General features: G+C 41.8%; 1 protein-coding gene across 3 annotated transcripts in view; it reads right to left on the bottom strand.

Moving 5' to 3' along the window:
- Positions 1–27812, bottom strand: part of PLD1 (phospholipase D1) — a 355357-nt gene that overhangs the window by 162829 nt on the left and 164716 nt on the right. For all 3 annotated transcript variants that reach the window (XM_077487973.1, XM_077487974.1, XM_077487972.1), the window contains one exon: positions 1272–1442. In XM_077487973.1, the coding sequence (XP_077344099.1) occupies positions 1272–1428 (157 nt within the window). In that variant the 5' untranslated portion in view covers positions 1429–1442. The remainder of the gene's footprint in view (positions 1–1271; positions 1443–27812) is intronic.

The following is a 27812-nucleotide window of genomic DNA, read 5'->3' as shown; positions in this document are numbered from 1 at the left end:
GGAGCCTCATTGTTCTTGTGTTACCGCACAAATTTCACTTTCAGACCCCATTCACATCTAGCATAGTGGGAGCGAATGTTTTGTGGCTCGTTTTTTCTGTGACAATGGGCTGTGCTATATGTGACTTATGGGACATTTTGGCGTTTTGTGGGTTGCGTGTTTTTTACTGTGCGTAAATGCTTTGCAGCATTTGCCACTCGTTTTTTCACATAGCAAAATGTGTTCGCTTCCATGTTTGGTGTGCCATTAACAATTAATGGCACTAAAAGCGCAATTAGTAAGTTTACATCTATAAAAGGTGGCCATACACTCACTATACAATCTGATTGTACAATGTCCTTTACATCTGCCATCAATTACGTAGTGCAAGGGCCTGCCTGATTGGATATAGAGAGATTGGCGTTTCCTCCTATTATATAAATTTGGTAACTCTAAAAAGATTGTACAATAAGATTGTATAATGTATGGCACTCTTAATGCACCTAAAATTACTAGTTGCCCTTTCAGTGCCAATAATTGTTAATGGCACACCAAACAGAAGCAAAATACACATTTTGCCATCTGAAAAAAAACAATGGCAAATGCTGCAAAACACACAGTAAAAAACAAGTCACAAAACGCCAAAACGTCCAGTAAGCCACATGTTGTGCAGCCAATTGAAATAAACAGGCTGCCCTATGCATGTCAAAGGAAAAATGAACCACAAAAACGTGCACTTCCACTAAGCTAGATGTGAATGGGGCCTGATAGTGAAATAACAATGAGGCTCCATTCACAACTGTGCATTTCCTTGCATTTCAGAAATGCGCAGCACCAAAAAAACGCACCAAGCTCCACTCTTAAAGAAAAAAAAAAGTTCTGAAGCTTCTTTGGGGGATTGCTGCTTGTAGGGAAGCCCATTCAGGCGGATGGGCTGCCCTATGTGTGAATCATGCCCTGCTGAGCTACTGTATTCTGACAGTAGAATACACTAATCAGCGTTTCAAGCTATAGCCTACAGTGCTGATTGAGTGGGGAAAATCTGACAGGGAGGTTGCACAGAAACTGATCGGTAGATCGACTTCTGTACAACCTGCCCACACATGAATCAGAATTAGTCTGGTTCTTGCTAAATCGGCCAAATGTCTGGCTTTAGGCAAGACCCTGGAGTACACTTAGATTGTAATATAGTTGTGTAATGCTTAGGGTTATCAAAAGGCTTGTATAAACTTATCCACTTCACTCAATTATGTTAATGTAGTTTTTGGGCTCAGATGTGATGGAACACTTGCCGCTTGCTTTAGAGTCACCAATGACATCAGCATCTACTTCCTCTCCATCGAAGTGGAGCTCGCTGGTGTCCAGGTTCTCTATTAGGTTGCTCATGTCTGCAGCAATCCTGTGCAGAGCAGATGAATCGATCTTCCTTCTCTCCGGTTTCAGAGACATAATAACACAGGGGCCTAGTGAAAAAAAAAAAAAAAGAAGAATAATAATAGTTATAAATGTTCAAATCAATGGAATGTAGCATGTTTGTGTAGTATCAACACACCCACATTAAAATCTAAGTAAAGACAAAACTTTTTTTTTTTTTGCTTTAGATAGCGTGGAGATGGATTGGAACACCTGTCGTTAAGATCTGTACCCCGTTAGGGACATTCACCCTATTTTTTCCATTTGCTCTCATCATTGAAAGCGAAAGTAAAAGAAAATATCACATTTTGAGTTGTCCCCAGTACAGTAACAGAAAGGAAATCTTCCAATGGGAAAAGGGGTTATAACCCTTCCTCATTCTATCCAAAAAGAAAGAAAAAGTTTTGCCTTGAGTTCAACTTTAACAACATTGTAAAAACATTACTTCATATTGAATAGCGTGTTGACAAAAAACAGAGATTAAAGTAGAAAAATATGGTACTCTTATTACAGATCAGTTTGAATAAGCAAATATTAGCAAAGAAAAATAAAAAAATATATATATATTTAGGCATATCACAAGCAGGTATTTTTTTAACAGCATTACCAGGACAGAAAATGAGAGGAAGTGCGCCAATGAGGACATAAATTATATATTTGTTGCCAAATGAGTCCTTGTGAGATTTTTGTTTAAATATGAACGGTATCCAAATATAAAAGTACTAGAAACTAACATGTGTAAATGTTAAAAAGTAAATCATTCAAACCCCAAATACACCAAGCAATTGCAGTTAGTGAACAAAATATATAAATACTATTTTGACACTGTGCATTTTTGCTTTAATTTTTCAGACACAAAAATGCAAACGTGTGATAAGATCAGAATGTCGTCCTGGAACTTAACCCATAAATGTATAGGCTTTTGTATAGGCTTTTCAAAACAGTGACACTTAAGGCATGCCTGGAAGGATAACTCTCACAGTTGCTTGTGCTCTCAACCCAACTGTTAAGTCATCTATTGGATTGTGTCATAACTGGTCACATGTGAAGCACCATGGCAACTGCAGATCAAACAGAGGCAAAGATGGAAGCTTCCTTGGATACAAGAATAGAAGGGTTTAATTCTGCTTTAACCAGAACGTCACTATTGATGAAACACCCAGCCAGCTGTACCAGGATATTTTAATCAGACATTACGATGGGTTTCAAAATAAAGTACAGTAAAAAAAAAATAAAAAATAAAAAACACAAACACACACACAGCTCAAACGTAACTGGGAACTCAATAATAATAAGCCTTGCCAGCATGCAATTTATTTATAAACTCCCAACAGATTGTGCAGTACTGATAAAAAGCCGTGTTCTATACAGATGAAGCGTACGTTTGATCTGTTATTTTACAGGCATGTATGCAGGCCCAGGGTACGGATTCACTACTGCTACTTGATTGAGGGCTGGTTCACACCAGATGGAGTCCACTGCAGGTTTTTTTTCCCTACATCAAAAACACACGGACAGCGTTTCGTTTTTCTAGATTTATCGTTTATTTCACTCTGCAGTAAAGCACATGGCACAGTCAACAGATGGTAGTCCTCATACAATAAGGAATACATAACAGGCATTTATCCCAGTAGAAGGAAGGTCAGGTCCACATCACAGAAAGAGATCCAATGTCAATCTCAGAAAGATATGCCCCAGTCCATAAGGTTGCATTCCTAAACCTGCACACCAAGTTTGTTGACTGGGAAGCTAGTGCTGAAGGCAAGAGAGCCGCATTGACAGTGTTTAACATGGATTCCAATGGCCTAAGTTTATCCCAGTACAGTCAACAAAGGTGAAACATGCTGCATTTTTTTCTGTACCTGGAAAGCAGCAAAATGCATCAAAAATGCACCAGCATGCACATCTGTTCAATTGAGATTAAGAAACAAAAAGGGGGGGGGGGGCACTGGAATGCATCAACACTTACACGCGGTTCACTCCCAAGCATCAGGAGAAGGAGCATTCATTCAGCCCTGGTGCTATATTAAACAAAATGACGGGGTTCATCCAGTGAAATCACAGGGTGATCACGCCCTCTCTCTACTTTAGCCGGGGGGGGGGGGGGGGGGGGGGCAGGTGACAGTTCCTTTTTTTTGGTATTAAAGGTTAAAGTTCATTCCATAATAAAAACAGATTTAAACCCAATAAAATGGTTGTGGCCTAAACTTTTCCACAATCCTTTACTTTATTTAGGCATGTTCTTATGGTATGATTGGTGTTAGCTGGGAGTACAATCTTATGGCTTCTGTAGAACAGACAACTGTACACACGGGCTGAAAGTCAGCCAGTTCTTGTCAAAATGACCAATTTTGGATGATTTTTGGACCATGTGTACAAGGCTTTAGGCTGTCTGCATATCAGCCTCAGCTCATTATCAGCATAGTGCCAAGAATTAGAGCAACAGAGGCTCAGCAGCGCAGGATGAGACAGTGCATTACTGGATTTTGAACAGTACAGGCACTTCTTTTTAATATTTGCACCTGCAAAAGGGGCCAGTGAACTATCAGGACTTAAGAGCTCTTTTAGCCATGCTACTCTTCTGGGTCACAGGAGTGCACTTATTTCTGTACTCCTGTGACCAAGGGCTAAAGCCTGCTGTCGGCTGATGTCATACAGTCAAAAATGTTGGGCTCCACCCAGATGCCTGACTGGCAGCTGGCTCAGCCTCTCAGCGCACCACTAAAAGCCTCAGCCAGCCATTCCCACCGCCATCACAGCTCCACGCTCCAGTGAGTGCTGGACAGGCAGAGCAGAGAGCTGGTGACAGACTCAGACATCCCACCCTGCAAAAACTAATTTCAGGGAGGTGGTAAACTATTTTAAATCATTTTTTCTATTTTTTTTTACAGTGCTTCTGGGCAAGGGGGTCTGTAAGGCAGTGGATGGTGTCTGTAAGGCAGTGGACGGTGTCTTATTTTTACGTATTGATTTTTTTTGCAGTTTAATCGTTTTTCATTTTTTTCACAATGCTTTTTGGGGGGAGGGTGTTAGGGCAGTAGACAGTGTTGCTAGGGCAGGGGGGAGCGGCATCAGTAATTCATTAATTAATTTTTTCAATTACATTTTTTAGGATTTAGCTTTGTTTTTTTATCATCAGCCCAGGTGGGGGGCTTTGGTGAGATATTAGGGGTCTAAACAGACCTCTGACATCTCCCCTTTGAGACAGAGAAAGAGACTGAGGACACAGATTACCCAGTCCTTTTCTCAGCATTGAAGATGAATGGATAGCTCAGTTATTACAGGACACAGGAGCGATAGCTCACTGTGTCAAATTCAGAAAAGGAAGGGACTGGTAAATGACAGATTTACTGGTCCTTTGCTCCACTCTCCATCCTGACACATCCTCCACAGCTGGCAGGAGAGGAGGGAAGCCGGCTATGGGGGACGGAGGAGGAAGACACAGCAGGCCGGAGGAGAACAAATGGAGGGGGGGCCGGAGAAGGAGGAAAGCGGGCCAGAGGAGAACGGAGGGGTACACATGGATGACACCTCTGCTGCCCGGGATCAGCCCTGCAGCTGGGAGATTGCAGGCCACTCACGGGTGTTCGGGAGCCAGCTTCCAAATGCGGGAGGACTTGGGATGTCTGCCGACTGTAGACTGAGAACTGAGCGATCAGCGGCCATGTATTCGTTTCACTTTTCTGTCACATAGATCAGCATGTAGGTTTATTATTTTGACATCCCGCACTTCTCCTTTAATGTTCTGACTAAAAGTTCCACTCTAACCATTTCCACATACATAGCATTCTGTAAATAATTGTCATAAGTGTTTGTCCTCTCAATCTAAATGTCAAGCTATGAAATGGCCAGTGTCAGAACTGATCACATGTGAAGCACCATGGCAACTGCAGATCAAACAGAGGCCAAGATGGCAGCTTCCTTGGCTGTAAAGGATAGGGGGGCTTAGTTCCACTTTAATGGCCATTATGTTTTGGGATCACAATGACAGATAGTTGGAGAAAACAGTAAACTGCATTCCTAGAATATCACAAGTCTGCATATGAGATGCGTGGTCTATAATTTGCATTCATTTATAACAGTGTTCAGTAATGCAACATGACAATTTATCACCATTTATAATCCCAAACAGCAGGCATATCAGCTGATTGATAAGATTATCAGGAAAAGCTATCTGCCTATCCCATGATGTGAAGACATCTCTGAAGTCATCAGGCCCCACCTTAACACTACACTGACATGAAGAGGAAAGATAATGCAGCTTCTTTACAATATTAGCATTTGTATTTCAGTACCTGTTACATATAGTATCAAACATCGCATGCTTATTTTATTATTTTAGTACTACCGAAGAACTACAATCAGCAAAACACATTTTTAAAGCAGACAATCGTTTTAATAGCCTCATCAAAGATGTTGGCCTGTGCATACAGTTCTTGATTGTTGCTTCGTTTAGTTTACACCTGTGTTGTTCTCTCTATCGGTTTCTTTTTTGACAGACGAACAGGGTATTTCAATACTGCAAGCCAAATGTGGTGTGGCCCCCCATACACATGCACTTTGAATGAGTCATATTTAGTGGCAGTAGTGCCCACTGAACGCAATAGGGGGTGCAATTTTAGCTGTACCATGAAATAAGCACGTGAAGAACTTATAAAAATATAAGGTGAAGAGCCGACAATGCGTCCTCCCGATAAAAGTATTTTATCGATAAAGATAACACTTTGATGATAAAAGTACTTTATCGGGAGGACGAGTTCCCGGCTCTTCACCTTATACTTTCACAAAGTACTTTTTTGATTACACTGTACCCTTTGTCAAAGTGCTTTTATTGGGAGGATGCCGGCTCTTCACCTTATACTTTCATGCTGTTTTGAGTGCCAGGAAGACACCATGAGCTTTGGAGCACCATTGATATACATCCAGGGGGAATTAACCTAGGGGTAAATCTTTGTATGTGAATAGCCTTGTCCTGTTGCCTTTGCAGCTTAAGAGGGTGGGGGTGATAAAAACAGCTCAACATTCTTTTTTACTGCCTCCTAATTATAAATGTAAGCAAGCCTTAAAGGGGTTGTAAAGGCAGAAGGTTTTTTTTATATCTTTATGCATTCTATGCATTAAGATAAAAAGGCTTCTGTGTGCAGCAGCTGCCCCAGCGCCCCCTAACACTTACCTGAGGTCCTCCTCTGTCCAGCGTTGTCCACAAATGTCTCTGCTGTTTGAGATTCTTCTTTCTATTTGGCTGTGACACAGAAGTGGCACCATTTGCTCCCACTGCTGTCAAAATCAGAGGGAGAAAGGGGGTGGGGCAGGACTCTATGAATGGACACACGTTGCTCTGACCCAGCTTTGGTACCTCCATAGCAACCTACTTGCTGTGGGGGACAACAGGAAGGAGTAGCCAAGATCGCCCCAAGAGGGACCTGAGAAGAGGAGGATCTGGGCTCTGCAAATCCACTGCAACAGAACAGGCAAGTATAACATGTTTGTTATTTTTATAGGGGAAAAAAAACTTGCCTTTACAATCACTTTAAGCTTCACATAATATATGCAATCATTTCTGTATGTTTTCTCTATTAGGCTAGGTTCACACTATTGCGATGCGGGAACGCCGCGAATCCGCGGCGTTTTCCCGCATCGCTCACCTCCCGCCGGCAGTTCACACTGCCCTATGCGGACGGCTGGGAGTGTCAATGATATGTTAATGACACCCCCAGATCCGTCGGCATATCGCAGTGCGATCTGCCGACTCGCACAGGAATCGGATCGCATGGTGTGAACCCCCATGCGATCCGATTCCGTTGCGGACCCAAAAAAGGGTCCTGTGCGAGTTTGCTGCGGGACAGCTGCGAGTTCAGCCATACTATCTGTATGGCTGAACTCGCAGCGCTACGGAGATCGGATGTGATTTGCTGTGCGAATCACATCCGGATCTCCCCCCGCAGCAGTGTGAACCCAGCCTTAAGGTGTTACCTATGGGTTTTTTTTCAACATTTATAAAAACAAAGAAAACCTTTCCCCTTACCATGAAAACAAACAATTAACATTCACCAAGATGACAATGTATATCAATACAAATGTGGTTTATTTTAACATTTTAGAGAGAGGCATCATGATCAGGGAAATCCTGTTCATTTTGGGTCCATTTTATTGTAATATCTTAAAGCACCACTCTGGAATAAAACGCTTTTACCTCCCACACCTACCATCCACCCCCTCTATCTAAATGCTATATTAAAAAAAAAAAAAAAAAAACACACACAACACATAACCCCTATCTAAAAGCCCTTCAGTTTAGTTTTAGTCCCTATTTGGGGTGTCCACATCAGTGCCTGCCTGACATGGATACTTCCCAATGGATGGACAGCAGCATGGTCCTCTCAGAGGAGGGACGAGGAAAGAAAGGGATAGTTGGGGACTGGCAATCTAACATGGGGGAAGCATCTAAAAACGGGTTTAGTGTTTAAATAACGGTGGTGTGGAACCTACATGGGGGACTAAAGTTGGCCATAGATGTATAGAATTTTGAATTAAAAAAAAAAATCAGAGGAAAATTTGTATGACTATTCTCAGAACATTCAAATATTGTTTGAAAAATTAAGTTTGCTTTTAACATTTGATTTTGGATTGAGTGGACTTTATCAAACAGAAACCAAACACACTGTAAGCCCTTGTACACACGGTCGCACATTCCGACAACAAAATCCGTCGGATTTTTCCCGATGGATTTTGTCCGAAACTGGTGTTGCATACACACGGTCGGACAAAGTTGATGGAAAATCTGATTGTTCATAACGTGATGACGTTATTTAGTTACGACAGGACTACATTCAGGCTACTAGCCAATAGCTTTGGTCTAGGAATTTAATCTGAGCATGAGTGGCACTTTGTCCGATCGGAATTCTCTACAAACGATCGTACAAAGTCCTATCGGATCATGTTGTCGGAAAATTTTTATATCCAGCTCTCAAACTTTGTTGGTTGGAGATTCCGATGGAAAAAGTCAGATGAAGCCCACACACGGTTGGATTATCCGGCAACACGTTATGATCGGAAATTTTCCGTCGGAATGTCCAACCGTGTGTACAAGGGCTTAGAAATTCATTCATTCGAGAGAACATTTCCATCCTGCTCCTTGAATGTTCTTGTCACGGTGGTTCGAAAACGAACATTGATTTGACCCCACTAATGATTAGAAAAACAAACATAGTTTCTTAGAACATTCTTTTTCTAAGAATGTTCGAAATTCTACCCATCTATAGCCAGTTGAGTTAATCTCACTTCACAAAAAGATAAGAGGGGGGAAGACTAAAAGAATGGGAAAGTGGTGGGTGGGAGGTTTAGTAAAATAAAAAATAATAATAATAAAATTGATTGCTCAGAATGGGACTTTAAAGTCATACTTTTTCAATTTGACTTTTTTTACCATCCTTATTTTAGAAATAAACATAACCAAAATAAAAGCCAAGACCTTAACTGCTTGCCATCCGCCCACAGTAGATTTACTGTGGGGGAGCGGAAGAGGCAGGCCGGACAACATAGTGGTATATTGCTGCCTTTCATTCAGGTTTAGGTCATGCATTTGATTTCAGCCAATGATTTTGTCACACGGTATTTGCAAAGCAATTTTTCAAATGCAATTTTTTTTGGGGTAAACAAAAAACAGTGAAATGAACCGCTCTTTTTTTTGTATTACCGTATATACTCGAGTATAGGCCGACCCGAATATAAGCCGAGGCCCCCAATTTACCCCCAAAAAAACTGGCAAACTTATTGACTCGTGTATAAGCCGAGGGTGAGACATGCCTGTCATCCCTGTGTGTGTGTCCGTCCATCCCTGTGTGTCCGTCCATCCCTGTGTGTCCGTCCATCCCTGTGTGTCCGTCCATCCATCCCTGTGTGTGTGTGTGTCCATCCATCCATCCATCCCTGTGTGTGTGTGTCTCCATCCATCCATCCATCCATCCCTGTGTGTGTGTGTCTCCATCCATCCATCCCTGTGTGTGTGTGTCTCCATCCATCCATCCCTGTGTGTGTGTGTATCCATCCATCCCTGTGTGTGTGTGTCTCCATCCATCCATCCCTGTGTGTGTGTGTGTCTCCATCCATCCATCCGTGTGTGTGTGTGTGTGTGTGTGTGTGTGTGTCCATGTGTGTGTGTGTGTGTGTGTGTGTGTGTGTGTGTGTGTCCAGCCTACCTGTGTCCCGAGCCTCCGTCCCGTGCCTTGCCTCCTTGCCTCCGTGCCTTGCCTCCGTCCCGTGTCGTGCCTTGCCTTGCCTCCGTCCCGTCCCGTGCCGTGCCTTGCCTTGCCTCCGTCCCGTGCCCTCTTCGTCGGCGCCTCGGCGGCCATTGTAAAATTCAAAAGCCGCGCCTCCGCCTTCGCCTGTGATAGGCGGAACACTGAATTTCCCAGCAGCCTGTGTTCCGCCTATCACGGACATCGTATCATCCTCGTCCGTAGTACGAGGATGATACGATGTCCGTGATAGGCGGAACACAGGCTGCTGGGAAATTCAGTGTTCCGCCTATCACAGGCGAAGGCGGAGCCGGAGGCGCGGCTTTTGAATTATAGAATGGCCGCTGTCTGTCTGCTCGACACGCTGATCGAGCGGGCAGACAGCGATGACTCGAGTATAAGCCGAGGGGGGCACTTTCAGCCTCAAAAAAGAGGCTGAAAATCTCGGCTTATACTAGAGTATATACGGTATGTGACAGATGTTACACCGAGTAAATAGATACCTCACATGTCACACTTTAAAATTGTGCACACTCGTGGAATGGCTCCAAACTTCAAATCTCAATAGGCGACGCTTTAACATTTTTTTTACAGGTTACCCGTTTAGAGTTACAGAGGAGGTCTTAGGTGAGAAGTATTGCTCTCGCGCTAATGTTCGTGGTGATACCTCACCTGTGGTTTGAACATCGTTTACATATGCAGACGTGACCTATGCATGTGTTCGCTTTTTTTTTTTTACACTTTCCCTTTAAAACATTTTTTTGATCACGTTCATTCCTATTACAAGGAATGTAAACATCCCTTGTAATAGGAATAGTGTGTGACAGGTCCTCTTTATGGAGAGATGTGGGGACTATAAGACCCCACATCTCTACCCCAGCCTGGAAAACCTGAGATCAAAAACAAAAAACAAAACACGATCTCAGGCTTTCCAGCTGAGTCCCCAGCATTGTTTACTTCCACCAGCCTGCACACGTGACATCATAAAGTTGTGCCCAGGCCTCCGAGAGTCATAGAAACTGCCAGGGACTTTCTGGCTCTTAGGTTTTCTCTATGACTAACATCTGGCAGATTCCTTCTTTGGCACGCTGATCTCACGGGCAAGCCGGTAGAAGCACCGGAGGGCGGCGGGAGCTTCAAGAACTTTCAAGCAGCTGAAAAGCCGCTATGATTGTCCTTACGGTGAAGGAAATCGCTGGCTGAAAAAAAATGATATCTGAATGCTGCAGGCAGCATTCAGATATCACCACTAAAAGCCCAGGACGTCATTTTTCTTTTTCCTCCCTGCCTCGATACTGTGTCACCCGTACTGGCGACTTCCGGGTCCCCCGACACGGGGTGGACCTGCACCATTCATTCACCTCAGGGCCTCCTTCTGGGCTTCTGTACCCCATCTTTGCCCCATGGGCCAGGCTTCTCTTCGCCAGCTCACGCATGCGTGTCTGATCTTCATTTCATTGGGGACACTTCCACTCACTTTGCGTGTCGGCGTCCCTCCGACGTCTGAAGTCACGGATGTCGCCGGAGCTGAGGGATCATCAGCACTGACACATCCCCGGTGATTTGGACACTACAGCTGATTTGAATGTTTTGGATCAACACTAGTCAAACTTTAGGACAAGTCTTCCAATCAGCTGATATGTACTCATTCCATGATTGGTCCACACTCCTTTGGGTGTGCACCACGAGACCCACTTGCCCATAAATACCCCAACTTGCTACTCAGTAATCGCAATACAGCCAGGACCTTGCTGCCATGGTGGGAAAACGAATGCTGTTAAATATCTGAAAGTAAGTAGATGAGGGTCATTTTTATAGGACTCTATCCCCTCCTTTCTTTCATACTTTATTAGATCATGCTGCTTGTTTGATATATACTCTAGCAACAGCCTTCTATGGTTGTACTATACATTAGATGAAATGTATATCGGTTTCACAACATAGTTCAAACAAAAATGCATGTAATCTCCATACCAATGAAACAACAAATATACAGTGCCTTGCAAAAGCATTCACCAACATCCCCCCCCCCCTTGTTTTTTTACCTATTTTGTTACATTACAGCCTTTAGTTCAATGTTTATTTAATCTGAATTATATGTAATGGATCAGAACACAATAGTCTAAGTTGGTGAAGTAAAATTAGAAAATTATATACATACAATTATTTTTCAGGAATAAACCCATAATTGGCATTTGTGTATGTATTCACCCCCTTTGTTATGAAGCCCATAAAAAGCTCTAGTGCAACCAATTACCTTCAGAAGTCACATAATTAGTGAAATGATGTCCACCTGTGTGCAATCTAAGTGTCACATGATCTGTCATTACATACACACACACCTTTTTGAAAGGCCCCAGAGGTTGCAACACCTAAGCAAGAGGCGCCACTAACCAAACACTGCCATAAGGACCAAGGAACTCTCCAAACAAGTCAGGGTTAGGTTATTAAAAAATATTGAAATCTTTGATGATCCCTAGAAGCACCATAAAATCCATCATAACCAAATGGAAAGAACATGGCACAACAGTAAACCTGCCAAGAGATGGTCACACACCAAAACGTACGTACCGGGCCAGTAGGGCATTAATCAGAGAGTTAGCACAGAGACCTAAGGTAACCCTGGAGGAGCTGCAGAGTTTCACAGAAGAGACTGGAATATCTGTACACAGGATGACAATAAGCCGCACGCTCCACAGAGTTGGGCTTTATAGCAGAGTGGCCAGAAGAAAGCCATTACTTTCAGCAAAAAACAAAATGGAATATTTTGAGTATGCGAAAAGGCATGTGGGAGACTACCAAAATGTATGGAGGAAGGTGCTTTGGTCTAATGAGACTAAAATTGAATTTTGGCCATCAAAGAACACGCTATGTCTGGCGCAACCCAAAATCACATCAGCCATAGAACACCATCCCTACAGTGAAACATGGTGCTGGCAGCATCATGCTGTGGGGGTGGTTTCCAGTAGTCGGGACTGGGAAACTGGTCAGAGTTGAGGGAAAGATGAATGGTGCTAAATACAGGGATATTGAGCAAAACATGTACCACTCTGTATCTGATATGAGGCTAGGACAGAGGTTCACCTTCCAGCAGGACAATGTTTTTTGCTTAGGGGTTTCCTGTGCTCTATTGTCGATCCTTGAGGACTCTATCATCCGACAGCTCATCCCCCCCCTCCAGGCAGACTTACTCTATTTTTCCAACTTTTGGAAATACCACCAAGCTTTAACTACAGCCCATTTTTTGGCCAAGAGTCACCATATATGTGTTCAAAACCTATTTTGGAGACTCTTGTTCCACGCTTGAGACGCAAGCCTTGATCTAGTAGGACCTCGATGTGTATTCTGTCATACTACAGTTGCTTATTTTGTAAGTGCCTGTCTTAATGTAATTTCCCCCATGCTTTCTACCCAACTATATGCCTTATATAATCTTTTGTGTACATTAAATTTTGATTTTGGCTGACCCCTTTTTTTTTCTCTGACATTATACTACTAGATAATACAACTTGGCTTAAATCATTCCCTGAAGAAGACATTTGGGCAGTTGTGGAGGCAACATGGACTGGTACGGTATAAACTTACAACAGTCAATTTACAAAAATATATCAATTATACACAAATACACACATCATAAAAAGCCTTCAATAGTAGATAAATTACATTAGATGCTGCTAATCATGGAGCATCCACTTGTCTGACACCCCAAAACATGTAGAGTGTGTAACTGGAAGAACAAATCTCTGCGTGCAACACCGCGGGATCATTATTATATTATTTAAGTTCTTCCAATTTGTATCAGACAAGTGGATGTTCCATGATTAGCAGCATCTAATGTCATAGATTAGACATTAGAAATTAGATTACTGTACCCCTGGTTTCTTGATTTTAATATTTCTACATGTAAATTGTACTTGTTAATAAATGTTGTACTTTTTTTTATATACGTCTCTACTTCTGTATCTGGTTTCAACCCTTGCCCATAAAATCCCTGCGGCGCTTCCCTCTTGCTTTTTTCTCAGGACGTTATTTGACGGCCTACGTTATGAAAGTGGTTAGTCTAGGGTTTGTACTGTATGCAGAGATTTTAACTTCAGTCCTGGAAGATTTTACCCCTTTCAATTCGACACTTTAACTGATAATTGTGTGGTCGTGCGATGTTGCACCCAGACAAAATTGATGTCCTTTCCCCCCCCCCCCCCCCCCCACAAATAGAGCTTTCTTTTGGTGGTCTTTGATCACCTCTGCGGGTTTTATTTTTTGCGCTATGAACAAAAAAAAAAAAAAAAAAAAAAAAGGGAGCGACAATGATTTGAGAAATCATTGAAAAAAAAAAAAAACGCAATACTTTTTACTTTAATAAATATCTCTGAAAAAAAAATAATAAAATTATATATATATATAAAATATGAAAACGATTTTTCCTCAGTTTAGAGCTATATGTCTTCTACATATTTTTGGTTAAAAACAAAGCAAAAAAACTAAAAAAATTGCAATAAGCCTATATTGATTGGTTTGCGCAAAAGTTATAGCATCTACAAAATAGGGGATAGTTTTAGGCCATTTTTACCATTCTTTTTTTTTTTTTTATTAGTAATGGCGGCTATCTGTGATTTTTATTTTGACTGTGACATTATGGTGGACACATCGGACACTATTTTGGGACCATTGTCATTTATACAGCGATCAGTGCTATAAAAATGCACTGATTACTGTGTAAATAACACTGGCGGGGAAGCGGTTAAAGTGTGAGTCTAACTGGGAGGTGATGGGCTTCAACTCACATGACAGCGATCACCGCTCCCGATGACAGGGAGCAGTGATCTCTGTCATGTAAAAATGCAGAATGGGGAATTGCCTCAATTGCATAAGCACTTCCACGTTCTGCGGCTCCGTGACACGATCTCCGGGAGACCATAGGCACGATCACACTGTATGCGTGTAAAGGGGACATACAGGTACACCCATTTGCCCTCTGCTGCCATTGTGCAGACGTATATCGCTGTGCAACGATCGGCAAGTGGTTAAATAAATACTACACTATGGAAGTTCTATCTGGCTCAGTTTGGTGAGCATCTATTCCAAACAACCACGCTCCATATTCATGCACCCTGGACTGTGAAGATCCGGTTAGTGAATACATTTAATGGGACTGCTTCCATAAGAGAGCTGTTATCTGGGTGGTTTCATAGAGTGCTGTCGCTGCTTAAGATTTTTGGCACAACATGTTCCGGTGAGTGCAGAGTGTTGATGGTTTTGGCACAGTGGATTTTCACAGTAATTACACTGCATCTGAGCACCACAAACCAAAAGCCCTATTTTTTTTTTTTATTAATTTCTAATATTCAAACGCAAACTCCCCCATCCATTTAGGTCTCCATGCTTTATTTTGCTGAGAAATCACTTTGAAAAAATAAAAATAAAAAAACACCTAGCATTTCTAGCCGTGGCCACCTTAAGTAAGGTCAGAGGATTCATGAAGCATTTACTTCCTGGAATCGATCTGCCCTTAGCTCAGGCAAGCAGGCAGGAAGGTGTGCTTAGTTGAGACAGTACATCCTGAAGACTCCTGGGATATATGACATCGCTTCTCTATGCCTGGAAACTGAGGCAGCCCAATACTAGATAAATTAAACAGGGCCAGTACTCCTGTGTACTCAGCTCGGCTTGGCTCGCAGTCACGCCCAGTCCTGCCTCTTGAATGGCTCCTAGCATTGACATCACATGTCCCGGCATTGAACCGGTGTTATGGCCATCATAACAGCCAGGAGGCAAGACTGGGTGTAACTGCGAGCCAAGCAGAGTACACAGGAGATCTGGCTCTGTCTAATCCAGCACCGAGCAGGCAGCATTAATGGGCAATGGCGAGGCTGCTATTAATGAGCAATGGAGAGGCTTCATTGATGGGCACTGACCCTTATTTTGCTTCAAAGTTATTTAAAATGTAAGTTTTTTTTTTCCCTGAAACTTCCCTCTCAAAATTAAAGTGCGTATTATACGCAGATAAATACAGCCATTAAAAAAAAAAAAAGCTGCACACATATTATATATATATATATATATATATATATATATATATATATATATATATATATATATATATATATATATATATATATATATATATATATATATATATACACATACAATTTAAAATACTGGATTTTTATGCAATTTTTGTAGGTTAGTGACAGGGTCTCCAACAGAAAATGTTTTATCTTTCGTAGCTTTAAAAATCTAAAGTAAAAATGAAAAGAAAAGTATAAGAAATCTTTAGTCTGCAATTGCACATTTGAATATTTAGTAGTAGTCAGGAATGTAATGGACAGAAATGGCTGCATACAGTACATACTTCTCAGTACAGGTTTCTTTGCATTGCTGACACCAAAAAGAAAGCAAAATAACAATGCACTAAGATGTCATAAAATCAGTATTTGTCTGCATTGAAGAAACTGGAGAAAGCAATTTAAATAAAAAGTAAAAGCTGGAGAGAGGATTTAAATCCATTTTTGCTTTGCAGCATCACCACAGACCAGCTATTCCTGAAACTTTGATACATCCAATGAATACACTTTAGTGGTAGTCCCCAACAGAAACAGCCATTAAAGTGATACTAAATTCTTTTTTTTTGTTTACAATATAACAAACATCTTATACTTACCTGCTCTGTGCAGTGGTTTTGCACAGTGCAGTCCAGATCCTCCTCTTCTCGGGTCCCTCTTCAGCACTCAAGGCCCATCTCTACTGTTGAGTGCCCCCACAGCAAGCAGCTTGCTATAGGGGCACCCAAGCCGAGCCACTGCTCTGTGTGCCCATTCAGACACGGAGCCAGGGCTCGTCCTCACTCCCCTCTATCTCATTGGATCAACCAATCAGGAGGAAGAGTCCTGGACATTTAAGTCTCTCCTACAACATCGCTGGATCAAGATGAGTCTCAGGTAAGTATTAGGGGGAGGGGCTGCTGCACACAGATGGTTTATCACATTAAAGATAAAAACATTCTGCCTTTATAACCACTTTAAGCTCTACAGCAGTGGTCTCTAAACTGAAGCCCAGGGACCAGATGTGGCCCTTTGCTTGCCTTTATCCGGCCCTTGAGGCACTAGTCCTTCCACTGATGCTAGACACTATTCTTGCCATTGACACCAACAATGGGGCATGATTCCTACCACTGACACCAAAAACGGGCTACTACTCCTCCCACTAATATCAAAGATGGGGCACTATTCCTCATCGATATCAAAGATGGGCATGGTTTACTCCCACTGATGCCAGGACAAATTTCTACCCCCACTGGCTACAGTCAGGCCCACCTAAAGTCCGAACGACAGTAAACTAGCCCTTTGTTTAGAACATTTGGAGACCCCTGCGCTAGAGCAATGGGTCATTTGGGGTGAGTATGTAACCAATCTAATGGGGTAGGTAAAAATATATAGGAAAATGTCTGTTAATATATTCTATTAACAGAATACAAAAATGGATTACAGTCTGCGTGATTAGCCATAAAAACTACCATATTGCAACATAAAATACAATTTTTTTTTTCCCCCACTAAAAAGCAATGGCTTTGACAGGTGAGATGAAGGAGTGGCACTTGTGTCACTAATAAAACAAACTGACGTTCAGCTTCTGATAACATCTCCTGTGGAATTGGATCGATAACACAATATCACCGTTCCCCAAGACAACCAATTGACCTTTATACAGTACAAACCAAACAAGCCATCCAAAGCTTGCAAAACAGATAAAGCCATAGCAGAAATTGGAGGTTTCAGTGTGCTTTGGATAAACATGACATACTGCAATAATAAGTATGCAATCACAATAAGGTGATTACTGCAGATTTGTTCCAAGGTTCCACCCTTCTGTATTATACAACCCGCACCGTATATTATTATTATACAGGTTTTATATAGTGCCAACAGTTTGCGCAGCACTTTACAACATGAGGGCAGACAGTACAGTTACATTACAATTTGGTACAAGAGGAATCAGAGGACCCTGCTCGTTAGAGCTTACAATCTAAAAAGACCATAATTCTGTCTCAATCACAGACCTATTGTCAGAAACCATGAAATCAGGCTGAGATAGAAGTACAGTTAAATCACACTTGTTTAATAATAAAAGTAAAAAGAACAAACGCAGTCAAAACATAGCCAGAGTTCAGCAACCAAAATGGATGGTCAGACAAGCCAGAAGTCAGGGATCAATGAAGTGAAACCGCAAGCAGGATCTGGAGCCAGAACGGATGTCAGCAAAGCAAGTCTTGAACAGGATCGCAGGCGATGTTTCTGTTAAGTTGCCTAAGGTGAAGGCAGAGCTCCTCTGGACTGGATGGCTTAAGTAGGCAGGACTGACTAGCAGGATATCATCAACAGCTGAGTAACTGTGGAGAGATAGGAGCTGGCAATTAGCTGATGGCTGAGCGGCCAGCTCAGAGAAGGAAGGGCAGAGACCAGCCCTTACACCTATTCCCTAAATTCAAATCAAACCCCCCCTTCTGTATGTCTATAAAACAAGGACAGATCTTCAAACTCTCCTATTTATAAACCAAATCCTGCAGATACTCCTCCTTCCTTAATTGTTAATCTTTTAGATCTCCATTAAAGACTCAAAAAGCTGAAAAGTTCTGATTTACCCATCAGTGTATTTACAGTGCACCAAAACTTTCACCCAGTCTCTAAACACTGCACTGGTATGTTCCAAAGCAAATATAAAGAATAAAACGTGATAAAAAGGCAGCAGCGGGTTGACCATTTTTTAATGTTGCATTGTTTGAATGTGGCAAGGACTTGTCCTTCTATTAAAGCATATGTAAACCCCAACAATAGACTTATTATTTGCTGCCTTTTGGTCTCTTTTGTGGAGAACAAATATAAATACATAAGCCATATTGTAATTTCATGTTAATAAAAAAAATCTTTCCCTCTTCAATCTGCAGCTGCTGTAATTTTCTATTCCATAAATGTAACGCAATATGTCATTTCCTCCATGTAACTTAATGCGGAATGCTTCACACAAGTCATATTTTAGGCATTCTTTGTAACAAAAGTTTCATTTTTAGTGAGATACTCCCTAAGTGCGGGTAATGCCCCGTACACACGACCAGACTTTTCAACATCAAAAGTCTGACGGAATGATTCCGGCAGACTATTGGAACGTGTGTGGGCTGCAGCGGACTTTTGATTTGCAAAAGTCTGATAGACTTTAGAAATGGAACATGTTTCAAATTTTTCCGACAGAACTCTGCCGGACCCAGAAATCCGCTCGTGTGTGTGCTAGTCTGATGGACTAAAACCGACGCTAGGGCAGCTATTGGCTACTGGCAATGAACTTCCTTATTCTAGTCCAGTCATACGTCATCACGTTCGAATCCGTCGGACTTTGGTGCGATTGTGTGTGGCCAAGTCCGTTCATTCGGAAAGTCCGTCAGAACTCTGTCAGAACTCCGTCAGAACTCCGTCGAAAGTCTGCCGGACTTAAGTCCTGTCGTGTGTACGCGGCATAAGGCGCCAAGCTGTGACAACACAATTACACAGTGAGAGCGATTCTCCATCTACATTTAGGCCTCATGCACACTGGACCATTTTTAATGGCTGCTGTTTTAGGCTTCAGGCATTTTTTTCTACAGCCAGTAAACTCTACAGCATGTTATCCTATGTGGCCATGCACACATAGGCTGTTGTGTAGAAGCAGAAAAAAACTCTGGATAGCCGCTCTCCGGGTTGAGTAAAAATTAGGTGCCTTTATTTCTTCAAATGCAAAACTCCATTGAACAACACATCACAGCAAAGGGGAACAAAAAAGATTTTTCTTCACGCTACAAACAGCGCTTACACATAGGCTGTTATCAGTGTTTTTTTGGCAGGGGCGTTTTCTGGCTGGAAAAAAAAAACAGAACTAGTGATCTTGAGAGAATATTTTCAGCTGTAAAAATGCTCTAAGGGCTCTTTCACACGGGGCGGATCAGTGATGATTCGCCCTGTGGATAGCCGCTTGCTCAGCAGGGATCACTCCGTAGATTCCCGCTGAGCAGAAAGATGACAGGTCGGTCTCTGCACACCGTGCAGGGACAGACATGTCATAGCGCCGCTCTCCCCATATGGGAGATTGGGTGACGACGGACCACAGAGTCTGTCGTCACCCGATCCGATGACGGATGGAAAAGTAGGTTTTTTTCGTCCGTCACACTTTTTCGGTTTGGAGCGGGTCGGATGTCAGCGGACATGTCACCGCTGACATCCGACGCTCCATAGACTTCCAGCTTTTGTTGGAGTATGGTTTTGCTACAAAAAGCTACAGCTAAAAACCGCTACTGCAAAAACACTGCAAAACCAGCTGGTTGAATGAAAAAAAATATATAATAATGAATGTGTGGGCTGTCTTAGGCCCCTTTCACACAGGGCACGTCAGTTTTGACAGACCCCGTAGCTCAGCAGGGATCGATACGTTGATCTCCGCTGAGCAAGTGGATGGCAGGTCCGTCTCTGCTCACTGCTCAGAGACGAACCTGTCAGAGCCCCGCTCTCCTCTATGGGAGATCGGTGAAAAACTCATCTACCATTCCATTTTCATCCGATCCGATCTGCCAGATGGGCAGAAAACATGGTTTCCATCCGTCTGGGTTTGGTGGATGGGATCGGATAGCGGCGGAAGTCAGCAGACATGTCACAGATGATATCTGTCGCTCCATAGAGGTCAATGGAGTGTCCGATTAGGTCCGCCTGAAAAATGGGCAGGTGGACCTATTGGACAGCATGTGTGAAAGGGGCTTTAGTCACTCCTATTCAGAATCAGTCCTGCAAAAGACGATCTAACAAAGGCTTCATGTACACTGCTGCTGGCAAACGTTTAGGAGCAGTTGGGCGTTTTTCTGAGCTGCCCCTGAACTCTTCTCTATGTTATCTTTATCAGTAGATGTACACAGAGCTGTTTATAGATCCTAAAATAAGAAAAATACTACCACAATAAGGTAAGCTGCAATATATAACATTTGTGTTCTTGGGTTTAGATACACTAAATGTTTTGCACTACAACTGCCCCTCTTTCCCATCTAAATAAGAAAAAAAGGTCTTTGCGCGTACTCAGTCATAAGCCTTTTACAGCACAAAACAATATTCTTGAGGAACAAAGAAACTTTCTCAACACTTTACACAACCCAATGTACTGTATGAAATTCAGCACTGTAGGGGTTAACTCCCAAGTAATTGGAAATTATTATATTTATTTTCACACCAGAAAATATCTGCATTTGTTCAATCATTTCCTTTTCTCCATAGAAACAGGACCAATAAATACATTTTGCGGGCACTGTATCTTATCAGTCCGACAAAGCGCACCTTCTGATTGGTGCACTACAACTGATCATCAGAAGGTGCTAGCTAAAGTACAAATCCTAAACGAAGACCAAGCTCACCTTACTATTAGCTGATATCCATGAGTATCTTTTGGATATCAATCCATTAGCAACATCTACTTGACAAAATAAAACTTCCATAAAAAGCGAGATCTCTACATTATTTATCAAAGAGAACATTAAAATGTCCATTTGAACTCCTAAAAACAGTATTTACATGAGACACCAGGGACTAGAGATGGGAAGAGCTCCAGCAAAACATTGTGTGGGAATACACATTCCCATAACATATGCTGCAAAGGAGCATTAAGCCACATAATCAGGTTTATAATGCGTGAATTGGAAAGCATCCATCTTGCATTATGTAGGTCTTGGCTGCACAAACCATGGATGTTGACCCCAACCAGAGATGCAGACAAAAAATAAGTGTACGATACTCATCGTAAAGTGTGGAAGAGACTCTCTCTCTGCTGTGCTACCATTGCTTTAGCTCATCAGAAGTAATATCTTTTATTAAATTATTTTGTGATGTTTAGAAGCTCTTTCGCACTTTAGTCAATGCAATGTAAATTCTGGTTTATTGACTCCAACTAGGAGGTCCAGTGCTGGGAATGGTCACCCATCCATATCAATGAGTTTGCGTGGTTGTACTTTGGTATACACGAATAAGCGCATAAAACCCTCAAACATACAGATATTTTCCATTTTCTCAGAGCAGCTGTGTGCAAGATCCCTTAAAGTGTTGTAATAAACCGTCTCGTAGAAAAAGCATATAGTGCTGCTGCCCTCGGCACATACTGCGTTTAACATGTCCCTTTCTTGTGAAGCCTGCTATTCAGGGACTAAACAGCTTATAATCTGTGTAGCACATTTATGCCAGAGGCTGTGTGCTGAGAGCACACTTGCACCACACTGACAGCTCTTAAAGTGGTTGTAAACCCCCGATTGTCACTTTTTCCCTATGGGTAAACCTAGATTAAGGCTTACCTATAGGTACTGTAAATTTCTCCTAAACGTGCGCCATTTGGGAGATATTTCACTTGTAGTGTGCCAATGATGTCATCGGCGCACGCGCTGTGAAGAAACGGACCTCCGTGCAGTTTCCGAACTTGCAAGTGTCGTGACTGACAGTCTCTGCACACATGTACGGGAGTAACGTCACGCGGCTCAGGCCAGTCACAAAGCCAGAGTCCACAGCCCTGGAAGGAAGAGTGGCGAAGATGGATGCAGCCACGAGCAGGGACATTGAGGGATTTGTTTGCAGGTAAGTGCCACATAATGGGCTAGCATGCAATGCATACTAGTCCATTATGTTTTTACTTGCAGGGGGGAAAAAAAAAGGAGGTAAAACATATCAGGGTTTACTTCCTCTTTAAGCTTTGTACACACCACTACTTTTTTTGTGCAACTTATGCTGCGTACACATGACCAGACTTATGTCCGACAGACTTTCGAAGGAGTTCTGACGGACTTTACGAATGAGCGGACTTGGCCACACACAATCACACCAAACTCCGACGGATTCGAACGTGATGACGTACGACTGGACTCGAATAAGGAAGTTCATAGCCAGTAGCCAATAGCTGCCCTAGCGTCGGTTTTTGTCCGTCGGACTAGCATACACACGAGCGGATTTCTCGGTAGGAGCTGGGTCCGGCAGAGTTCTGGCGGAAAAATTTGAAGCATGTTCCATTTCTAAAGTCTGTCAGACTTTTGCGAATCAAAAGTCTGTTGCAGCCCACACACGATCGAATAGTCTGCCGGAATCATTCCGTCAGACTTTTGATGTTGAAAAGTCCGGTCGTGTGTACGGGGCATAAGTGGATTGAATGAAAAAAACCTGACAGCTCAGAAGGAGCAGCTGTACCAACAATTTCCTGTTTGTACAGCGATTGCCCCTGCTGTGCTCTTGTATTCTGACGGTTGATAGCCACCACCCCTGTTGGAAAACACGCCAGTCAGCACTCTCATTGGGAACCTTTTTTGGTCATGAGCCTTTGACAGAAGCAGGCTTCTATCAGACCGGCTTCCATACACAGGCCGAATGTTGTCCGGTTTCTATTGAACCGGCTGCTGCCGGCCAACATTCTGCCCATGTGTACTAGGCTTTAGTCAAGGCTTCTAAACAGGAGCCAATGGGAGAAGCTTCAAATTATATAAATGTTGTGACAGCCAATCACAGCAGTCACATGATACAGAAGCCATGCTGCCTCCTGGATATTAAGGTGATTCTAAAGACCATTTTCTTTTCTAATTAAAAAAATTTATAAAAAATAAAATAAAAATTACACTTACTTGCTCTGTGCAACTATATTGTCCGGTCCCCTACCACACACACACACACCATAAGCCCTGGAACTAGCAATGCAAGTTCTGAAGCCCTGCCTTTGCTGTTCCTCCAATGTAATAGATCACATGGCAAGCCCCTATCCCCTGCTCCTAATCGAATGTAAAAAACGAGTGCCACTCTTGAGGCTGGGTCTAGGAATACGACACATGGTGATAGGAATGATGTGACAAGTGGCCGCAAAGGAGGTCATTATGTGACCCAATCAGCATGCGCTTCCTAACCGGAAGCTCGGGGAAGTGCCGCTGAGTGACTAGTACCAATGGCAGCGATCAGCCGTGTGCCCAAGTGCCCTTACAGTTGTAAAGGAAATCCTTTAATGAGGAGTATTTTACTTGTGAATTTTAATATATTAAAAGGTAAAAAAAAAAAACTGAGAATGGCTACAATAGCCAACACACCTCTCAAATGATTAATGTGTGATAAAATCAATCGGTTGGTAAACCATTTCCTAGATAAGGCTTCAAAAGACAAACAGATAACTATCTAAGAGAGTCATGCTAAATATTTATTTATTTTCAAGTCGGAAAAATATTAACAGATTATTGACATGTATAGACGCTGTGCAATGCACAGCCACCCGCGTGTGGACACAACAGACATTTCTAATTGACAATCTTCCCTAGACATGGGGCTAAATAAATATCACTTTGTATTGTATCATCTCATACATTATATACCAGCAATATAATCATTTTACTTTATGTGGCTGGTCATTTATTAACCAACAGAAATCTTCTAAAAGGGAAAAGTATAAAGGGCTTAGGTTCATTTCATTTTTACTAGAAGTTTATACATCAGACTTTCTAACATTTCTAAATTGCATCATATTTTACAAATGAAGACGGTGCACCCATGACACCTGCTAAAGAGTCAGCCATCTAAATAAATAAGCACAACCACCATTAACCCTGTATACGACTGCACGCAGCCTCCATATCACTCGTCACAACTGAATCCTTGCTCTGACACTACCAGGTACTGATTGAGTGTGTGATTAATCATATGACTTATAGCTACCGAGAGTTTTTTCACCTTTGTAGACCAAGCTGCTGTTTTTTTGTAGAAGTGATTCGGGTGCTTTAATTGCTTCTACATGTAGGAGGTGTTACCCTCTGCCTATCACCATTTTATTCTACAGGGTCTCTGCTTTTATAAAATATATCATCTTCAAGGCAAATAAATGCATTTTAAGAATCTGTGCAAAAAAAAAGTAAAAAAAGGGTTAAACCCTACCATTCACACATTTCTATTGAATCATATGGAGAAATGCAGGAAGGGTCAAGCAAGCTTCTGGAAGGTGTGTTGGTATGGCTTGAGATGAGGTCTGGGTCGCTGCTACTGTGGGTATAGGTAGATGTCTGCACTTTATATCTGTAGCCTGTCAGCAAAAGGTGCTGGAGAGGTGGGCACCTGTGTGCCAAACTGGGATGGTATAAGCCATCGATTCAGTTTGTAAACCAAATTATTCATGGAGGCTTTTGGTAATGCATAGAACAGACACAAGATAAACTATGACCATCCTTTCCAGTTACACCCTTTTAAGCAAGTTCCCAAATCTGGCTATAATAGAAGAGAGCAGCAACTACTCAGGAACGTGGTTTACAGAGAAAAATGGGAGTATCCATAAAAAACATGTGGCTGCGCCCCCCCGCTACCTACCCCCCTACTCCCCACAGTAGCTCCCCTTTATAGAAGTGAACAGGTGGTGTTACAGCAGTAATCACATCTATTATAAAGAACAGAGCTGGTACTCACCTACTAACAAGTTCATGGCTAGTACAGCTTGCATCCTGTTTCCCCCCACTGAAGTGCATATTGTACAATGTTTACACTTTTTTCCCACGATAAATGTTCTTGGTGCTAATGTAAAGAATTCACGTGATATTTTGGTGATTTCCAATTACTAAGCATACCTACTTCCTCAGATGATGTGTTGTATATTACTGTAATAAGAATTCATTAACTGTAAACAATAGACGCTACCCATCAGCTTCTGAAAATGTTAGTTGCCTAGCCATCATGTACTAATACAGAGTCAAATTAATGAGCCTTATGTGCACTATAGACATCGGATCAACATGACAGCCAGAAACTAGAATTTTGGAAGGCAAAATTAACAACAGACTCATGTGGTTTTTTTCTTAGCACAGAGAACGTAATTTCCACTAACCACTAGACTCCATTTCCCTAAACATTCGGACCATACACAATTTAAAAATGAAGCACCTCTAACAGCTCTCCAGGTTTTAGGACAAGTTTTTCAGTTCTCCAGTGTTTAGGAAAACTGGAGTCGCAGTGATCGGCTCACCATACACATTACAATCTAACACGTTCTATACAAATCAACTTCTAAAAGTTGATCCAGGAAATATCAGATTGCCTCTCAGGGGAGCAGGAATAATTTTTTCCCCCCGTTAATGCAAACTGGATCATGCTTTGCTGGTGTTTTGTTCCTTCCTCTGTATCAACTGTGGGTATAAGATTGTGTATGTAAGATTGTATCTTTTTTTTCTCCCCTTTTATTGGTTGAACTAGATGGACTTCTGTCTTTTTTCAACCAGACTATAACTTTAGATTTACCAAAATTATGTAATATGAGGACTTTCCTAAATTATCAAATCAATGTATATCCAATCAGGCAGGTCCTTGCACTACTGTTTGGCAGATCTAAAAGAAAGTTTACAGATTTTAAGGTGTGTGATGAGTTGAGGCAAACGCCTTTAGATGTAGTCCAGAAGCCTACTTGATATAATACTTACATACTAAATACACACTGTTTAATTGTCCATTCTATTTCTGTATGTGGATGATGGCACTGTAATTAATTTAATGAATAAAATTCAAATTTATTTTTCCTAATCAATATATAGCTGTCACATGGCCCAGCTCGCTCCCAGCCTGTCTGCAGGGAAAGAGGAGCAGAAGGAGCTTCTAGTCCTTTGCTGCTGGTCACATAATGAAAATAAAAAAAACATCTCTTAGAATACAGAGTACATATAAACAATATCAATAAACGCTTTTAAATTGGCATATAAATATAAATCAAATCTTTATTTTTTGGCAACAACATGGTGTGGGTGGATTTCAGACGCTCACAGTCTGTCATGCCCCTCCAACCTGTGTCTTAGAATAAGAGAGGTGAAGCCACAATTAATCTATATGCAATATCCAACCCTCATTTAGCTGGTTAATGGGCATGGAGGAGGAGGGAGGGAGTGGGCTGTCATTTACATTTACAAAGTGTTAGTAAATTCAAAAGATTGTACAATCAAATTGTAGGATATATAGCCAGCTTTACAACTGCAGTGCCTTTTCATAAGGTTTCCCCCAGTAAAAATGTCCTTCACAAAAGATAGCTGGAAGACGGATCCGAATTATCTAGAAAACCTATATACTCTCCTTCAAATTCACAGTTTTAAGAAATAAATGCAAATTAAAATGTTTGTTATCTGAAATAAAAGACATTAGTGAAAATTACTTTAAGACAGCCATCAAAATTAAATGGTAGTGATGTGCATTGATTCTGGCAATCAACTTTACAATTTTCTCTCTAAAAGCAGCCTTTGAGAATTCTAATTCATGCAAATAATGTAGAGACAAAAAGGATGCAGGTCCAACTTTTCTACTTTATTATATTAGAGACCATGCCGGGGGCTCTGCCAGAGTTTAAAAGCTCTACAGATGTAAAGTTGAGCACCAGAAGAAGGGTAGATTTGCAGAGTCATGATTGGTTCAGGTAAATTAAAAGCTAAAACTTTTTTTAATCTTAGATAAAGTAGGAAACAGTTAAAACTCCTGTCAGTTTTTTGGTGTCCCATGGGGGAGATTTTGCTTCACTTCCTGTACACACAGCAGGAAGTAAAAAGAAATCTCTACAATCAGGGAATACACGTTGCCACTAGGGATGAGTTCAGTGTTCGGATCCTGGCCCAAACCCACCTATGCAATCTTGTTAGGAAGCCGCCACTGTACTGGGCAAACCATAAGTGGCCGAGGCATTCTCTGGCCCATAGTTCTGTGTATTTACTGTATAAGGCATGTGTATTTGTGGCTTTGAGGTGGGGAATGCCCTGGCCACTTAGAATTGGCCTAGAACAGTGACAATTTTTTGGCGTGATCGCTCAAGTGGGTTCAGACTATAATATAAATACGTGTGAGCTCCACATTTGTCACTGCACGCGCATGCGCCGTAGACAGCGGTGCCCGTTTTCGGGCAAATATCTCCTAAACCATATAGGTTTAGGAGATATTGCTTGGACTTACAGGTAAGCCTTAATCTAGGCTTACCTGTAGGTCAAAGTGGTTTGTAAGGGTTTACAACCACTTTAAGAGTTTAATTTTCAGAAATATGAAGAGACTCTGCATGGGGCAGATGAAGACACAACTCTGGAAAACTTGTTCACCACGTAACTTGCTAGTTTTACTAAAACTGTTTTTTTCTAGACACCCGTGTGCGTCTTATTTTAGTTTCCTGTAT

The sequence above is a fragment of the Lithobates pipiens genome, unplaced genomic scaffold (genome assembly GCF_037356315.1).
Source record: "Lithobates pipiens isolate NorthernLeopardFrog02 unplaced genomic scaffold, aLitPip1_a1.2 Scaffold_18, whole genome shotgun sequence".
Classification (NCBI taxonomy): domain Eukaryota; kingdom Metazoa; phylum Chordata; class Amphibia; order Anura; family Ranidae; genus Lithobates; species Lithobates pipiens.
The sequence above is the reverse complement of the archived record's forward strand: the minus strand, read 5'-3'. Positions and strand labels throughout refer to the sequence as shown.